The sequence below is a fragment of the Crinia signifera genome, chromosome 19, assembly GCF_055691185.1.
Source record: "Crinia signifera chromosome 19, ASM5569118v1, whole genome shotgun sequence".
Lineage (NCBI taxonomy): Eukaryota > Metazoa > Chordata > Amphibia > Anura > Myobatrachidae > Crinia > Crinia signifera.
In genome coordinates this window covers 50381897-50399670 of record NC_139226.1, presented here as the reverse complement: position 1 = coordinate 50399670, position 17774 = coordinate 50381897, and the positions used below count along the sequence as shown (strand labels likewise).

Here is a 17774-nt window from a genome sequence, read left to right as displayed (position 1 = left end):
GGGGGGGGGGGGGGGACGGTAGTGACCCTTGTGTGTGTGTGTGTGTGTGTGTAGGCTGGCAGTGACCCCTGTGTGTGTAGGCTGGCAGTGACCCCTGTGTGTGTGTGTGGGCTGGTAGTGACCCCTGTGTTTATTTAGGCTGATAGTAGGTTGCCGACACTCCTGGATTTTGCAGGAGGCTCCCATTTTAGGCGACAGTCCCCCGATTCCCTGCAAAGCCCTCCCAATACCCCTGAATACTCAATTCCCAGCTAAAAATCCAGACCGCACAGTGCGAGTCTGTCCCCAATGGGGACATGATCATGCCTAATAGGCCACGCCCACTTTGCTGTGGAACCCCCCCCCCCATTCAGGGTCGGCCGCGCCTCCGGCGCGGCAGGTCACAAGTTGGGAGGTATGGAATCTCCCTGAAATCCATTTCAAAAAGTAGGCAAGTATGGCACACTGGAATTATATACTGAAATAGGTACTGGTAGGCACTAGCCAGTGGCAACAGCAGAGAACAGACTGCAGCAGATACTAGGCAGTGCAGGGCAGGCAGTGGCACTAGCAGCACCAGTGGACTATCACACTGTGACTGACTATACAGGAGCAGACTCAGCAGAGGCAGGCCCCAGCACAAAGGAGAGACAGAACACAGCACCAGTCATCCTTGCAATGGTGATGTCTTGATCACTGAGCAGAGACACAGTACACAGCAGCACGGGCCCCAGCAGAGACCACACACAGCAGCAGCACACCCTTCCCTACCCTTCTCCGAGATTGGAGTGAAGATGGCGGCGCGAGGTTGCGGAATTTAAGGGTTCAGTGATCTCGCGAAAATCCAAAGCCGGGCGATGACGTTTTGCCCGTGCGCCCGGATTCGAGTAAGGCGGGAAGCGCAGAGCGCTGCTCGTATCCGGGCCCGGATTGATGACGTCCGTGCTGGCTCGGATCTGAGGAATCCGAGCCCGCACATCTCTAATTTATACCATTCATATTTAATTCAGAGACCTATTTACCAACAAACAGCCCCAACACTAAATCGATAGCACCCACATTTAATAAACAGCCCTGCTCTTCACCATCGTAACTTTTGGTGCAAAGCCAAAAAAGCCCCCTCCCCCCCCCCCCCGAAAAAAAAAAAACACCTTTCTGCACCATAAATGAGGTAAAGATGAGTTTTTCTATTTTTTTCCCCGAATGTCACCACAGTCGATATGGACACTGTCTAAGTGTACCACGTCCCCTCGCATGGCTCTCTGCGCTCGCTGGCTGGATAGTAGGCCATGAAATATAGCGTGTCCGCACATGTCGGCTAAATAAAAGTGAAAAACTCATGACGACCTTTTGAGTGTTGACCTAGCCATTGTCGACCTACTGCTTGTGTCGACCTTCCAAACTTGTCAACCTTAGCCATGTCGATCTATTGCATGTGTCAACCTAAGCCATGTTGACCTTCAGTGGTCGACCCAATGCGTGTCAACCTAATTTGGGTCGATCTAATGATCTACCATAAGGGCATAAACTGACTGTTTATATAATGGTCACATAGCCCCCACTTTACTGCTACATAAATCTGTGTTCTCGCACATGCATTACCCCATCTGGAACTTTATCTCTATTGCTCCATGCCTCTCTAGTAACTACATTGTATAAATACAGCCCAGAGCCCAGGTGCTCTTAATCCCCTACTGCCTGGCCTATATTTAAAAAAGGAAACAAAAGCATCCGGGATACAGTTAATTTGCCGGCGGTCGGGATCCCGGCGGTCGGAATCCCGACCGCCGAAATCCCGAAACTTTCTCCCTCTGTGGGTGTCCAAGACACCCATAGAGGGAGAATAAAATAGCGTGCCGAGCGTAGCGAGGCACCGGGCCCGCTGCGTGGCGAGCGCAGCGAGCCCGCAAGGGGGGGCGATCCATGTCCCCCCCTTGTCGGGATTTCGGCGGTCGGGATTCCAGTGTCGGGATTCCGACCGCCGGGATCCCGACCGCCGGCAAATCGTATCGGATCCAAGCATCCATACAAAATCAATGTACTTGTTAAACTGAATTCTAAAATATATTGTGTGGCAGGAATAACTGGATTAAAGCATAAGAATCTGTACATGCCTCTAAGTAGCGTCACATGTGAATGACGTGTTCTGGCCACTTCTCTATTCATTCTGCACAATGGCTATAGTGTACATATTGGATATTTTCCAAAAAATATGTAATAGTAATCCATGGGAAAAGAAAACTATGAAAGCTAAGACTGCACTCGTGAAATAGGTTTTTTTTGTTACTAATCTTCTGCTAATTAAATTCCATACATTTTGGATCAGATTTGCTCGTGTTTAATTGAAATGTATAATTTAGTAACAGTTTCTTATATAGTGCACGCATAGGACCTTATTCCGGTCCATATGTAACGCTGGAAATTTTGCAGCGTTTTGTGTGAACTAAACACAACCTGCCATTCGCACAGTGACCCGCCCCTCACTTGCTGAGTTCCCTGCATGGCTGCGAAACAATGTTTTGCATAAACATCCATTCGCAGCCTTGGGTGCGGGAACCAAATCATTTGATGGTCTCCAACTTTCGAATGATTTGGAAGGAGCACTCTCCGGTGTCTTAGCTTTGCGTGCTCCCTGTAAGGGAAGGCATCCGGTGATGTCAGCTGCCCGCCCTCGGCAGTCGTGTCACTGCCTAATTTCCATGGGAATGCCCATCGTTTTCATGGGAACACCCATGAAACACTGGGTGTTCCCAGGGCGCAACCCCTAGCCGCCGCCCCCCTGCCCACACTGGTGGGTGCAAACGGGACGACGAACTAGCAGTGCGCCATGCCCGTTTGCATCCAACGTATGCACAAGTGCAGAAATGAGCATATGCAGTATGAAAACATCGCTCCCCCGTGCAAATGCGCGGGGGAGCGAATGAACTAAAATCAGGCCCATATTCAGCAGCGCTTTACAAAAATATTTGAACATTCACTTAAGTCCCTGCCCCACTGGAGCTTACAATCTATGTTCCCTACCACATGTACACGCACACACAGTCATTCTAGGGTTAATTTTTGTATGGAGCCAATTAACCTACCAGTATATTTTTGGGACGTGGGAGGAAACCAACGCAAGCATGGGGGGGATATACAAACTCCACACAGGCCATGGTGGGTATCAAACCCATCACCTCAGTACTGTGAGGCAGTAATGCTAACCATTACACCATCCGTGATGCCCAAATGTAAATGCCCAAATGTAAATGTATCTAAATTGTTGAAGATTTTAATATTCATTAATTAATATTTAATTTGTCTGCAGATAAAAATGACATTTGATTATTTCACGTACAAAGGAATCAGATTTGAAACAAAAGTATATTCAGAGGAGAGTCTCAGTTATGCAGAAAATGGATTTGAAGTACAGGATGATGACATCTACAATGTAACCTTCCCCAAATCAGGTAATATATTGTACAGTATATGCTGTACACTATTTGGGCTGTTTTTCCATAATGATTATTGTCATATACAGGTCTCAGCCATAGCTGTGAGTTAGATAATGGGGTAAACAAAAACAGAGAAAAATTGGAGCATCATTGGCACACACACTTTTTCACCTCTTGAAGTGCTTACATACTCCATCCATTCCTCCTGTTTCCTCTGCTATGTTAGCAGGGCCACTGAGAGGTATGCCGGGCACTTTAGACAGGGGGGCCCGCTTGTCATAACTGGCCGCAAACTGCACAGGAGTATATTTCACTGTCAAAACACACAGTAAAGGCAGTATAAACTTGGTCAATGCGTAACTGCAGGGGGTGGGGGGATTAATGTTATATATACATACCTCCCAACTGTCACGATTACAGCGGGACAGTCCCGATTTTCGGGTCCTGTCCCGCTGTCCCACCTGCGGCAGGCATCGTCCCGCTGCGGGGGGTGGCAGTTGGGAGACCCCCCAATCTAGTAGAATAGACGCTGTGCGCATGCGCACAGCGTCTATTCTCGTATGAAAATGAGGTTGCGGCTAATTAGCATAAGCCACGTCATTTGCATACGCCCGCCCCCTTTTCGGGCGCTCGCGCATCAGGACAGAAGTTGGGAGGACGAAGTCCGAACCTGTGACGAAACGCGTTGGGCATGGCTTCCAGTGATCCCGACGCTGTGGCGTCTTTGCAGTCCATGTCGATCTGAAGGAGTGGATCCGAGTGAGCGGTTGTTTGATGAGGTTCCTGCCGGCGACTGATCACCGCCTACGGCTGTTTCCATTCTGACCGTCCTGCCGCACTGCCCGTCTACTCCCTGGCAAGCATTGCTGTTTTTACCCTTAAATGTACGTCAGTATTTTATAAGTAAAATTGTGTTATATATATATTACTGACTGTGCGCTTCATTTACCTTCTTTTTGCAAGCATACCTTTGTGGATTCGTGGTGGATCCGACAAGTGGAGCAGCACACATTGCGGGACTTATTGGACATTGTTATATGCCTAAAAGACATTGGACTTAATGCGCTGGGTATCGTTCTTCTATATATATATATATATATATATATATATATATATATATATATATATATAAACGATGCAGTGGGGGGGGGCGGCACTCAGAAAAAAACGACAGGAGACGGCAGCTTGTGACCGACGTTTCAAAAGCCCTTGGGCTTTTTTTATCAAGGTGCTGTGAAACCTTGATAAAAAAAGCCCAAGGGCTTTTGAAACGTCGGTCACAAGCTGCCGTCTCCTGTCGTTTTTTTCTGAGTGCCGCCCCCCCCCACTGCATCGTTTGTACAGAGCGTCTTGTACGCTCCTTCAGGAGGGCACCAGACCTTGCTATATCCACCACGTTCAGTGGTGACATTACGGAGTGCCACCACAGTCTCCCCCGATATATATATATATATATATATATATATATATATATATATATATACACAGCAGTAATAAGCGGCACTCGGAGGCTGATAAATGGTGAAAACAGCAGGAACTTTATTCCTTGTGCAGGAGTGAAAACGTTTCGGAGCTCGGGGGCCCCGTCGTCAGTTCAGGGAATGCTAAAAATTGCTAAAATAACAGAATTTGGGCCTGTTTTTGCCCCAAAAGTATTATTGACCTCAATAACATTAGTTTCCAATCATTTCTAGTCAATTTTGATCACTTCACACCTTACAAAATTGTTTTCATTTACTGTAGTTGGGCCAAAAGGGTATACCAAGGTAGCTGGATGACTAAGCTAAGCGACAGCAGTGGGCATCACATACATGTGGACCTTACACTTCCAACCTGGCACATCTTGGAAGCAGAGCACCACTCCAGGGGCAGACAGGGTGGCAGTTTAATAAACTATCCCAAAAAAAAGAGAAATGCTCCAAAGAGCAAAAAATGCAAAGAGGTATCGGCCTTGTCATGACTGGTGGTAGCAGCTTCAGCACTTCTATCAGGTTGCTGATCTCCCACTATTTCCTCCTCCATCATCCTCCAAAAATGTGTTTTTTATTTTATTTATTACTTTTATTTATTTTTCTTACTATACACTGGACACAGCCTGTCACACTGGACACTGCCCCTGGACACAGCCCCTGGACACTGCCCCTGGACACTGGACACAGCCCGTCACCCTGGACACAGCCCCTGGACAATGGACACAGCCTCTGGACACAGCTCCTGTACACTGGACACAGCCGTCACACTGGACACAGCCCTTGAACAATGGACACCGCTCCTGGACACAGCTCCTGTACACTGGACACAGCCATCACACTGGACACTGGATATATGTCGTCACACTGGACAATGGATATATGTCACGCTGGACACAGGATATATGCCGTCACACAATGGTTGCATGTCACACTGGACACTGGATATATGTAGTCACACTGGACAATGGATATATGTCACACTGGACACAGGATATATGTCGTCACACTGGACACAGGATATATGTCGTCACACTGGACACAGGATATATGTCGTCACACTGGACACTGGATATATGTCGTCACACTGGACACAGGATATATGTCGTCACACTGGACACAGGATATGTCACACTGGACACAGGCTATATGTCGTCACACTGGACAATGGATATATGTCACGCTGGACACAGGATATATGCCGTCACACAATGGTTAGATGTCACACTGGACACTGGATATATGTCGTCACACTGGACACAGGCTATATGTCGTCACACTGGACAGTGGATATATGTCACGCTGGACACAGGATAAATGCCGTCACACAATGGTTAGATGTCACACTGGACACTGGATATATGTAGTCACACTGGACACAGGATATATGTCGTCACACTGGACACAGGATATATGTCACGCTGGACACTGGATATATGCCGTCACACAATGGTTAAATGTCACACTGGATATATGTCGTCACACTGGACACAGGATATATGTCGTCACACTGGACACAGGATATATGTCACACTGGACACAGGATATATGTCGTCACACTGGACACAGGATATATGTCACACTGGACACTGGATATATGTCGTCACACTGGACACTGGATATATGTCGTCATACTGGACACTGGATATATGTCGTCACACTGGATATATGTCATCACACTGGACACTGGATATATGTCGTCACACTGGACACATGATATATGTCGTCACACTGGACAATGGATATATCTGTCACACTGGACAATGGATATATCTGTCACACTGGACAATGGATATATCTGTCACACTGGACACTGGATATATGTTGTCACACTGGACAATGGATATATGATGTCACACTGGACACAGGATGTATGTCGTCACACTGGACACAGGATATATGTCGTGACTCGTGACACTGGACAATGGATATAGGCCGTCACACTGGACACAGCCCCTTGTATTACTGCAGCCACTGTACGTGATGACATATTTCTAGTGTCCTGTGTGACGACATATATCCAGTGTGACTACATATTTCTAGTGTCCAGTGTGACGACATATATCCAGTGTCCAGTGTGACGACATATATCCAGTGTGACGACATATTTCTAGTGTCCAGTGTGACAACATATTTCTAGTGTCCAGTGTGACGACATATATCCATTGTCCAGTGTGACGACATATATCCAGTGTCCAGTGTGACAACATATATCCTGTGTCCAGTGTGACGACATATATCCAGTGTCCAGTGTGACAACATATATCCTGTGTCCAGTGTGACGACATATATCCAGTGTCCAGTGTGACGACATATATCCAGTGTCCAGAGTGACAACATATTTCTAGTGTCCAGTGTGATGACATATTTCTAGTGTCCAGTGTGATGACATATTTCTAGTGTCCAGTGTGACGACATATATCCTTTGTCCAGTGTGACGACATATATCCAGTGTCCAGTGTGACGACATATATCCAGTGTCCAGTGTGACGACATAATTCTAGTGTCCAGTGTGACTACATATATCCAGTGTCCAGTGGGACGACATATTTCTAGTGTCCAGTGTGACGACATATTTCTAGTGTCCAGTGTGACGACATATATCCATTGTCCAGTGTGACGACATATATCCATTGTCCAGTGGTGTGACAACATATATCCATTGTCCAGTGTGACAACATATATCCATTGTCCAGTGTGACAACATATATCCAGTGTCCAGTGTGATGACATATTTCTAGTGTCCTGTGTGACGACATATATCCAGTGTGACTACATATTTCTAGTGTCCAGTGTGACGACATATATCCAGTGTCCAGTGTGACGACATATATCCAGTGTGACGACATATTTCTAGTGTCCAGTGTGACAACATATTTCTAGTGTCCAGTGTGATGACATATATCCATTGTCCAGTGTGACGATATATTTCTAGTGTCCAGTGTGACGACATATTTCCAGTGTCCAGTGTGACCACATATTTCTAGTGTCCAGTGTGACCATATATATCCATTGTCCAGTGTGACATACATCCATTGTCCAGTGTGACATACATCCATTGTCCAGTGTGACGACATATATCCAGTGTCCAGTGTGACGACATATATCCAGTGTCCAGTGTGACATATATCCATTATGTGACGACATATATCCAGTGTCCAGTGTGACGACATATATCTAGTGTCCAGTGTAAAGGGCTGTGTCAATAGGAATAATAATTAAAATTAATAAAATAAAAACTAATTTTTGGAGGATGATGGAGGAGGAAATAGTGGGTGTTCAGCAAACTGATAGAAGTGCTGAAGCTGGTACCACCAGTCAGATTCATGATGGCAAGGCCGATGGTCAAAGGCCTAGAGGCCATGTAAAAGCAAAGCAGAAATCTCATTTTACAATGGTCCATAAAAAAAAATCTAAGACCCCTGCAGAGAAAAATAAAAGTGGCAATATGCCTTTCACCACACGCAGTGGGAAGGAAAGGCTACGGCCTTGGCCTTTGTTTCTGACTGATGGTACAGCATCTCAGAAGAATGATGGTAGCCCTTCTGCTACTATTTCCAAAAAAAAGAAGGAAAGTTTTTAAGACAAAGGCGAGTTCACAAATGTCACAAATCCCTGAGGAGAGTCTAAGGACCTTATTCTGGTTCGGGCGGCCAAACGTACGTACGTTCCGCATCACCGTACGTTTCCCGTATGCGGACGGTAAGCGAAAGTCCACCCACAAAACAACCGCACACGGACGGTCACAAAGACCGACAAAGGGGAGTGGCGTACACTTGAGCGTACGCCACTTTACACGGATGGATCTCCTCTTAGACTCCGATAACTGGCGTACAATAGAGCGTACGCCACCGTCTACGGACAGGTCTCGTCCCCTATCACACCGACATCTTACGGCTGTCTTAGCGTAAAGCCACCTTGCACGGACGGGTCTCGCATGTTTTCAATGGAAAACTCAGCGTATGTCACCGATCGTGAGCGTACGTCCGTGCACGCTGGCATATCCTTCACATATATGGCCCTGCTAATCTAGCCTTTCAACTATGATTAAGGCAATTAAATGAATTATTCTAATTGTTAATCAATTATTGTTTTCTATTACCTCAATTGTCTACCTTAATGAACACCCTATTAAAAATAAATTTTAACCCTCCTTACATGTATATTTATTATGTTCTAATGTGGCATTTTAATCACTATCTATGTGTCCCCACATTGCTTTTACTTTTAAAGAAAGTTATGTTGGTGTTTGTGTGTATGTCCTAAATTATGACCATAATTAGTTGGATCCGAATTTTTAACATGTATACCTACCCTGATGTTATGAGTGATGTTTTCATCTAACAACATTAAACATTCATGCATTTTCACTATGTGTTATTTAACTCAAAAACACAAACATTCACACATCAATCACTACCCCTCACCTCAAATTAAAAATATAAATTACATTACACATCTGTATGTACTGCCCTTACAAACCCTCTAACATATTTATGAATAAAAACACAGGCAACTTCTAACTGAACACAAACATTTATTTATATAAAACATATTAATGAATAGAAATAAAAAATTAAAGGAGGGCCTCCAGTCGGGCAAAAAGCAGGTTCAAATACACCAGAGTGAGGAATATTTCCTGGAGAATCTGGCCCACATCATCCTGGTGCTGTTCAGTGTCTGTAGTGAAGGGAAAAAAAACATTATATTTAATGTATAATATACACAAATGTTTGTTGTATTTTAACATAATAATAAGTTGTGAGTTAAGGGTGAATGCCACACACATTTTTCAACTACATTGAAGATGGGTATGCTGTAAACACGGTACTAATTCGTATTATGTTTTCACACACATAGTGTACATATTACATAACATTAAATAATTTCCTCCTTCTTGGATGAATGTATGCTGCATCACAATTGGGAGGTTTGTGCTGGTGGAATCACCTCAAACCTCACAATTAACCTGTGCTATTTAAGGGTAATGTTGCGGCTTAAGCACTCTTTACTATTTAAAAAGTAGGACATTGCTGTACAAATTATAGGCCTAAAGCTTTTTGTGAAAAGCATGCAGCCGCATGGCCACACACACTATTAACAAACCAATCTATAAATGAATGTTGCACATCATGCTGGGAAGTGTAGTTATACAACAGCTGAGCCCACATAACTTCAACACCACTACTGTAGGATATGTCATTGGATGTACTGTTATGTCAAATACTCAAGGGGTGAGGCGTGGCCACACCAAGGGGACCCTTGTTCCTGGAGGAGGCCAGGCCACAGCTATGGCTCTCACTGCATTAATATGTTGCAACTAATGATGATGTTGGATATACTTATGTGGGTGCTGTGATTGTTTATGTGTACAAATGTGTATGTAAACATTTGGCACATTGTTTACTTATGGCTACTTCTGCCATCCTGTTCTTCACTGGATGGGTGTCCAGTAGCAGCTGACTGGTGGAGGCAGATTCCTGGCTGGGGGCAGATGCCTGGCTGGGGTGGGTGAGTGGCTGGGGGTGGGTGAGAGGCTGGGGTGGGAGACTGGCTGGTGGAAGTGGAGGGGGAGATGGTGTGGGTACCAGCAGGCCCCAAGGTGGTCTCCACCAAATCCTCCTCCTGCAGCTGGGCCTCCTGCAGCTGGGCCTCCTGCAGCTGGGCCTCCTCTCTGGCCCTCATGCGTGCCCTTGCGCGTGCTGAAATGTTCATGTTGATGGTATTGATATTGAATGTTGCGTTTCATGAAAAGAAGTGAAAGAAAAAATTACATTAGTCATGGTCATATAAATATAAATGATACATTTACATTTAGATTTAAAAAAATTTCGTGAAAATTTTAAGATCTGCTACACACAAAATTCAAACTTATCCATGTACACCTCTATACACCCACATACACCCCTATACACCCACGTACACCCCTATACACCCCTATACACCCACATACACCCCTATACACCCACATACACCCACATACACCCCTATACACCCACATACTCATGCACATTTTAAAAGTAATTCCTGAAACCATTGCTAAAAAACGCATACATATTTGAGAATAAATATATACTTACATCGTCTAATATGCCGCCGAAGTGTGCATAGAAGCACTAGCTGCCGGGTGCGCAGGTCCGACCAGCGCCTCTCCACCTGCCCCAGGCTTCTCTGGACGTGGGTCCTGGCGTAAATTAAGCGCCGGGCAGCGTTATACACCCGGCGCTTCTCCATATTGGAGACATAAGGGCCCCTGGCCCCCAGGCGATGGTCCATAACATAGACCAGGGCCATCAGTTCCTGGGTGGAGAATGGGGCAGCCTGTGTCAAAGACATATTGGCAATGGCGCAGTTATTAATTGTTTTATTATTGTTTTTAATATTTATTATTAAAGTTATTATATAACTTTTGGTGGTTGCTGAATGGTCTAAAACCTAGTTTTTTTTATTGTTAACTTTATTAATCCATCTTACATCAACAATATGTATGCGAATAAAAACTTTCGCGGACCATTCCGATATGCACACCATAACATACATTATGCTTTCAATGTAGAGAGACACGTACTGTATATACAGTGTGTGAAAAATTATACACACAACCATCTACTAATACACACGCTTATAGCAACGCACATACAACATGTTGGTGTATGACAAATCAATCCTCATAGCAAGTGTAAGGAAAGCATTGTAACGTTGGTATGTTTATAAATTTGTTTAAGAAAGCATACACGTACTCCAACAGAGACCACCTGAAAACACTCATCATTGGAATGACATGTGCACACATTTCAACATGTAGCACTCAATGGTCAACAACCTGTGTATGTGCATGTACAGGTGAATGCTCAGGCGCGTGGAGACCTGCGTAATTTAAGCAGTAATTATCTGCAAAGATCATCGGCGGGAAATATCGGCGTAAATTAGCTACTACATTGCGGGGAAAAATATACGCCCCTTGTTCAAGGCGGGAGTTTTGAATATAAATATCCACTCAGATGCAGGCCATAATTGATGCAAACATGTTGTAAGGGAATAGGGACCACCTATCTTGCCCTACCTCCGTTGCCTCGAGCTGGAGTTGGCGGACGTGTGCGGAACTAGGCTTCGCCAATAATAGCCGCGTCCGAAGGAGCTGGTTAGTCCAGCTCCAACCCCGATGCCACCTGGTCTTAAGAGTGACAACACGCCCACCAAGACCAGAGGAGAGCAAGGGGACAACTAACTCACCTGACACTATGATAGGGGTCCCCGGATTCCCCGAAGGGTGGTGATGCTAGGTGATAACCCTTATAGGGCGCAACCATGCGTTATGATGGATCAAGGAATGAATGGCAACAATGCCCAAGAGGTGTAATATAAAGATATAGCAACAACGCTCAGAAAAAGATATAAAAACGGCAACAATGCTTGAGAGATGTGATTGGTGGCATCTTACATCCAGTAATAAAGTGTAGTAAAATCCAATTCATAGCACATCAGAAAGTGGTAAAGTTATGTATTTTGGGTACAATACAAAGATTGTGTGCAAAATAGTGGCCATGGCCTTAAAACATTGCTGAAACATCCTTGTAGCTGTTAGATGTGGTTTATGTATTTTTATCATAAATACAAAAAATATGTTTGTATTACAGTTAAAACGTTGACACATGTCGACTTGTGTAGATTGAGTGTGCTGCTGTTTAAAGTATATGAAAACACTTACTGAATGTGTGTAAATGGTTTCCAAATAACTACCTTGGCATATATAAGCAGGTCTTAAAAAGAATCTTAACTAAAATTAAACCAACCTTTACATGTAGAGAAGTGTAGAAAGATAAGCTTCCAATGTGGTTGAGTGCTGTGTGTGGCTTGCAGGTAGTGAAATAATGGTTTGGACTTAATAGACTGCAGCATTGCTTATTACATTCAGGTGTATGTTTTTGAGTAGTAATCAGCGTTAATTAGCAGACCCAGGCGTCCGCTCTCATGCGGTATCTGTAGGGGTGGTCTGGAGGTGGCGGTGGCGTCCGCCTGTTTTGTGTCCGAAATGCACGGTGCTTTCGCCGATCGAGCGGTAGTAGCACCGTACATTTATTGTGCACACCCCCGTGTACGCCCATGTTTACGCCCAGTTTCCCTCATTATTTCGTCCGCTCCCCTCAACACGCCCCTATACCGCCCACAATGACTGTACTCTTGCGGACAGGTTTTTTCGCACGGAAAGAACCGTCCGTGAGCGTTGTGGAGTTGTCGCACCTGCGCATTGCGGAAGGTACGCATGCGCAGATCAAAAAAAATCCCGGAACGTACGCGTACGGCCCAACCGCCCGACCCAGAATAAACCCCTAAGTGTGTCCGCGGATGCCATATGTGAGCCGGACCTTTCAAATACTTTTCATGAAGAGGAGGTTCATTCCACTATTTGCGTGCCCTCTGCAAGTGTGTGCAAGAGCATCCACAGTAAAGATGCTGACCTGGTTATTAAGGATGCTTCTGAGGAATTGGATGAGGATGTGGATTCTGTTGATGTAGCTGACACACAGAGGGATGTGAATGATAATGATGTTGAGGATGATGTTGTGTGTTGTTTAAAGGCACCAACGGAGACAGTTGTTGTCAGGGGTTTGAAGAAGCCCATTGTCATGCCTGGGCAAAAGACAAAAAAATCCACCTTGTATGTATGGAATTATTTCTACCCAAATCTGGACAACAACTGTCAAGCCGTGTGTAGCGTTTGTAAAGCTATTGTAAGTAGAGGTAAGGACGTGCAGCACCTTGGGACCTCATCACTGTTACGTCATTTGCAGTGCATCCATCATAAGTTATTGTCAAAAGAAAATGTGAACAAACATGTAGCAGCCTGCCAGGGTCACCGTCCTGCTCCCCTTTCTCTGTTAGATCCAAGGGCCTGCTATCTCCTAAAACACCTGCATCATCCACATCCTCAGAGATTATGGGATTGGGAAGTCCTGCACCCAATGTCATGATCCTGACTGGATCCTCTCCTATCCTGGATTCCTCAGAAGCATCCTTAACAGCTACACCTGTTGCTTCTGCTGGTGCTGCTGCTTCCAGGAAGGGGACCAGGAATGCTAGTCCTGATCACTTAGCCAAGCAACTGACTGTAAGTCAATCCTTTGCAAGGGGGATGAAGTAAGCCAGCAGTCACCCCGTTGCACAGCGTATTACTGATGCCATAACAACTATGTTGGTAATAGACGTGCTTCCAGTATCCGCAATTAATTCTGTGGGTTTTAACCAGTTGCTAGAGATCCTGTGTCCCCGTTACCAAATTCCATCTAGGTTCCACTTCTCCAGGAAGGCAATACCCAGACTGTACACGGACATTAAAAAAAGCATTGTTACTCTCCTTAAAAATGCCTCTGTACCCACTGTCCACTTAACCACGGATATGTGGACAAGCGGAACAGGGCAAACAAAAGACTACATGTCTGTGACTGCTCACTGGGTGGATGTTTTGCCTTCAGCAGCAGCACCAACAGCAGCAGCAGCAGCAACATCATCTCCCATTGTTATTCAGAGGAAGGCTACACTGTGTATCACCGGTTTCAGTAAAAGGCACACAGCGGAAAACCTCCTAGAAAAACTACGGGAAGTCATTGCGCAATGGCTTACCCCACTTGGACTCTCCATGGAATTTGTGGTATCCGACAATGCCACCAATATTGTGAGTGCATTACATGACTGGGGTGTTCAAGAGATGTTGTCAGTTGTTCGGAAAATTTGTGGACATTTTTGCCATTCTGCAAGTGCGTGCAGGAGATTGCAAGACTTGCAAGAAAAGCTAAATTTGCCCTGCCATCTGCTGAAGCAAGAGGTGGTCACGAGGTGGAATTCCACCCTCTATATGCTTCAGCGGATGGAGGAGCAGCAAAAGGCCATCCAAACCTACACCTCGACCTATGACATTGGGAGAGGAACGGGAATGCACCTGAGTCAAGCTCAGTGGAGAATAATTTCCGTGGTGTGCAAGATCCTGCAGCCCTTTGAGGCTGCTACAAGCGAAGTTAGTTCTGACACTGCCAGCTTGAGCCAGGTCATTCCCTTGATAGGCCTTTTGCAAAAGCAGTTGGCGAAATTGAAGGAGGAGTTGAAGCAGAGTGAATCTGCTAAATATGTAGGACTAGTGGATCACGCTATTAGTTCACTTAACAAGGATCCAAGGGTCGTCGATCTCTTACAATTAGATCATTATATTTTGGCGACAATAATGGATCCTAGGTTTAAATCTTACATTGTGTCTTTGTTATCAATGGGAACAAATCTGCAGAGGTGCAAAGACCTCTTGGTCCAAAAATTGTCAGCTGAAGCGGAAAGTGGCAGGCACACAACTTCTCCTCCTTCAATTTCTACCACTGGGGTTGCGAGGAAAAAGCAAAATTTTCCTAAGAGACCCACTGCTATTCAGTCCGAAAATATATTTGACATTTGGTCCGGACTGAAGGAGCTTCCTAGCATAATGGACATGTCGACTGCTACTGACTATGATGCTATCACAATTGAAAGAATAGTGGATGACTACTTTGCCGATAGCATCGATATAGGTATGTCAGACTGCCTTTTTTTCTTGCCAATAATAGAATGGACAATGTGGCGTCCTTTGCACAAACTGGCTTTGCTTTATTTAAGTTGTCCACCCTCCAGTGTATATTCTGAGAGAGTCTTCAGCGCAGCTGGGAACCTTGTTAGCGATCGGTATAGGAGGTTACTTCCACAAAACGTGGAGAAGATGATGTTCATAAAAATGAATTTCAAATTCCACCAACTGGACCTCATTCACCAGCAATTACGTCCTCCTAATACACACAGTCCTCCTGTATTGGTTGATTCCAGCGACGACGAATTAATTGTGTGTGAAGAAGAGGATAAGGGTGAGGAATCGGATGCTGAGGATGACATCGTGTGAAACCAGTTTGTGCAGTGCCTAAGGACCATTTCTTCTTGCACCTCTTTGTTTTTTTGGGTCTATGAAGCATTTTTTTTTTCTTTTTTAAAAATGACATCTTGTAAAGCCAGTTTGTGCACTGCCCATTGCCAGTTTTTTTGTGGGGGCCCAAACAAACCAATCATTTCAGCAACAGTTGACAGTCCCTGCCGCTGAAGTCCCTGTCGCTGAAATGATTGTTTTGTTAAACTGTGCATGTCCTGTATACAACATAAGGGTGGGTAGGAGGGCCCAAGGACAATTTCATCTTGCACCTCTTCGGTTTTTTTTTTTTGGCTCTTTGGAGCGTTAAATTCTTTTTTTGGATATGATGATGAATGGTGGGGAGATGGGTGCTTCGCTCTCCACATCATCTATTATTGATGGAAATATTTCCTCCGGGACATCTATGATCTCATCTATAATTAGCGTACTTCTTTTTTTGGATAGGATGTCCAGGATGGATGGCTGGTTGGGAGGGCCCAAGCAAATTTTTATCTTGCTCTTTCTTTGTCGTTTTTTGGCTCTTTGGAGCGTTAAATTCTTTTTTTGGATATGATGGATGAATGGTGGGGAGATGGGTGCTTCGCTCTCCACATCATCTATTATTGATGGAAATATTTCCTCCGGGACATCTATGATCTCATCTATAATTAGCGTACTTCTTTTTTTGGATAGGATGTCCAGGATGGATGGCTGGTTGGGAGGGCCCAAGCAAATTTTTATCTTGCTCTTTCTTTGTCGTTTTTTGGCTCTTTGGAGCGTTAAATTCTTTTTTTGGATATGATGGATGAATGGTGGGGAGATGGGTGCTTCGCTCTCCACATCATCTATTATTGATGGAAATATTTCCTCCGGGACATCTATGATCTCATCTATAATAAGCGTACTTCTTTTTTTGGATAGGATGTCCAGGATGGACGGCTGGGTGGGAGGGCCCAAGCAAATCTTTATCTTGCTCTTTCTTCGTTGTTTTTTGGCTCTTTGGAGAGTTAAATTCTTTTTTTGGATATGATGGATGAATGGTGGGGAGATGGGTGCTTCTCTCTCCACATCATCTATTATTAATGGAAATATTTCCTCCGGGACATCCATGATCTCCTCTCTATCCTACTTCTTTTTGGATAGGATGTCCAGGATGGATGAATGGATGGGTGAGTGGGAAGAAGGAGGCCCAACAGATGGGAATGGTCATCCAATTAGACCGAGTGCGCAGCTTCGGGAGGGACACATGTGAATTTGTGAAGTGGTAAGGGAGGAAAGGGAACGCACGCCTAGCCAGTCATATCAAACGAATTAACCTTAGCGATAAATTGGGTGACAGATGTCGCAGACTGATAGACCTCACAACCTAGATAGGGGTCTATAGGGGTAGATAGGGATCTCCAACCCAGGGGTTCTAGAGGGGTGGAGGAACTCGTTCATGTGCCACCAATTACCCCCCTCCCCTCTACCCATTAGGTAATGGATTAAGAAGCGACTGGTAATAATCCCAAAGTTGACCAATCAGATTAAATTAATTAATAATCAATCACTCACACAATCACGCCAGATAGGGGTCTTATTGGATATTAAACTGATCAAAACAGATAAACACTTGCAGACAAAGTCAGTGCTGCACCAAACGCCCACTGCTCCTTGGCTGCACACGGTAAAAACAGTGCACAATCAAGCCACATAGGGGTCTTGGTACTTGTTTTAAGGTTCTAACAGAGGAGCGCAGCTACTAGTAAAACTATGGGTGGGTGGGAGTTTCCAAGGACAATTTGAACTTGCACATCTTTGGATTCTTTGCTCTTTTTTTTTGGGGGGGGGGGGTAGTTTATTAAACTGCCACCCTGTCTGCCCCTGCAGAGCTGCTCGGCTTCCAAGATGTGCCAGGTTGGAAGTGTAAGGTCCACATGTATGTGATGCCCATTGCTGTCGCCTAAGTCATCCAGTTACCTCGGTATAACCTTTTGG

At 44.9% G+C, this 17774-nt stretch overlaps 1 protein-coding gene across 3 annotated transcripts in view; it reads left to right on the top strand.

Annotated features, from left to right (window-relative positions):
* The window catches only part of LOC146042529 (sulfotransferase 2B1-like), a 53079-nt gene that overhangs the window by 15909 nt on the left and 19396 nt on the right, over positions 1 to 17774 (top strand). For all 3 annotated transcript variants that reach the window (XM_083162577.1, XM_083162578.1, XM_083162576.1), the window contains exon 2: positions 3287 to 3428. In XM_083162577.1, coding sequence (XP_083018703.1) covers positions 3293 to 3428 — 136 coding nt within the window. In that variant the 5' untranslated portion in view covers positions 3287 to 3292. The remainder of the gene's footprint in view (positions 1 to 3286; positions 3429 to 17774) is intronic.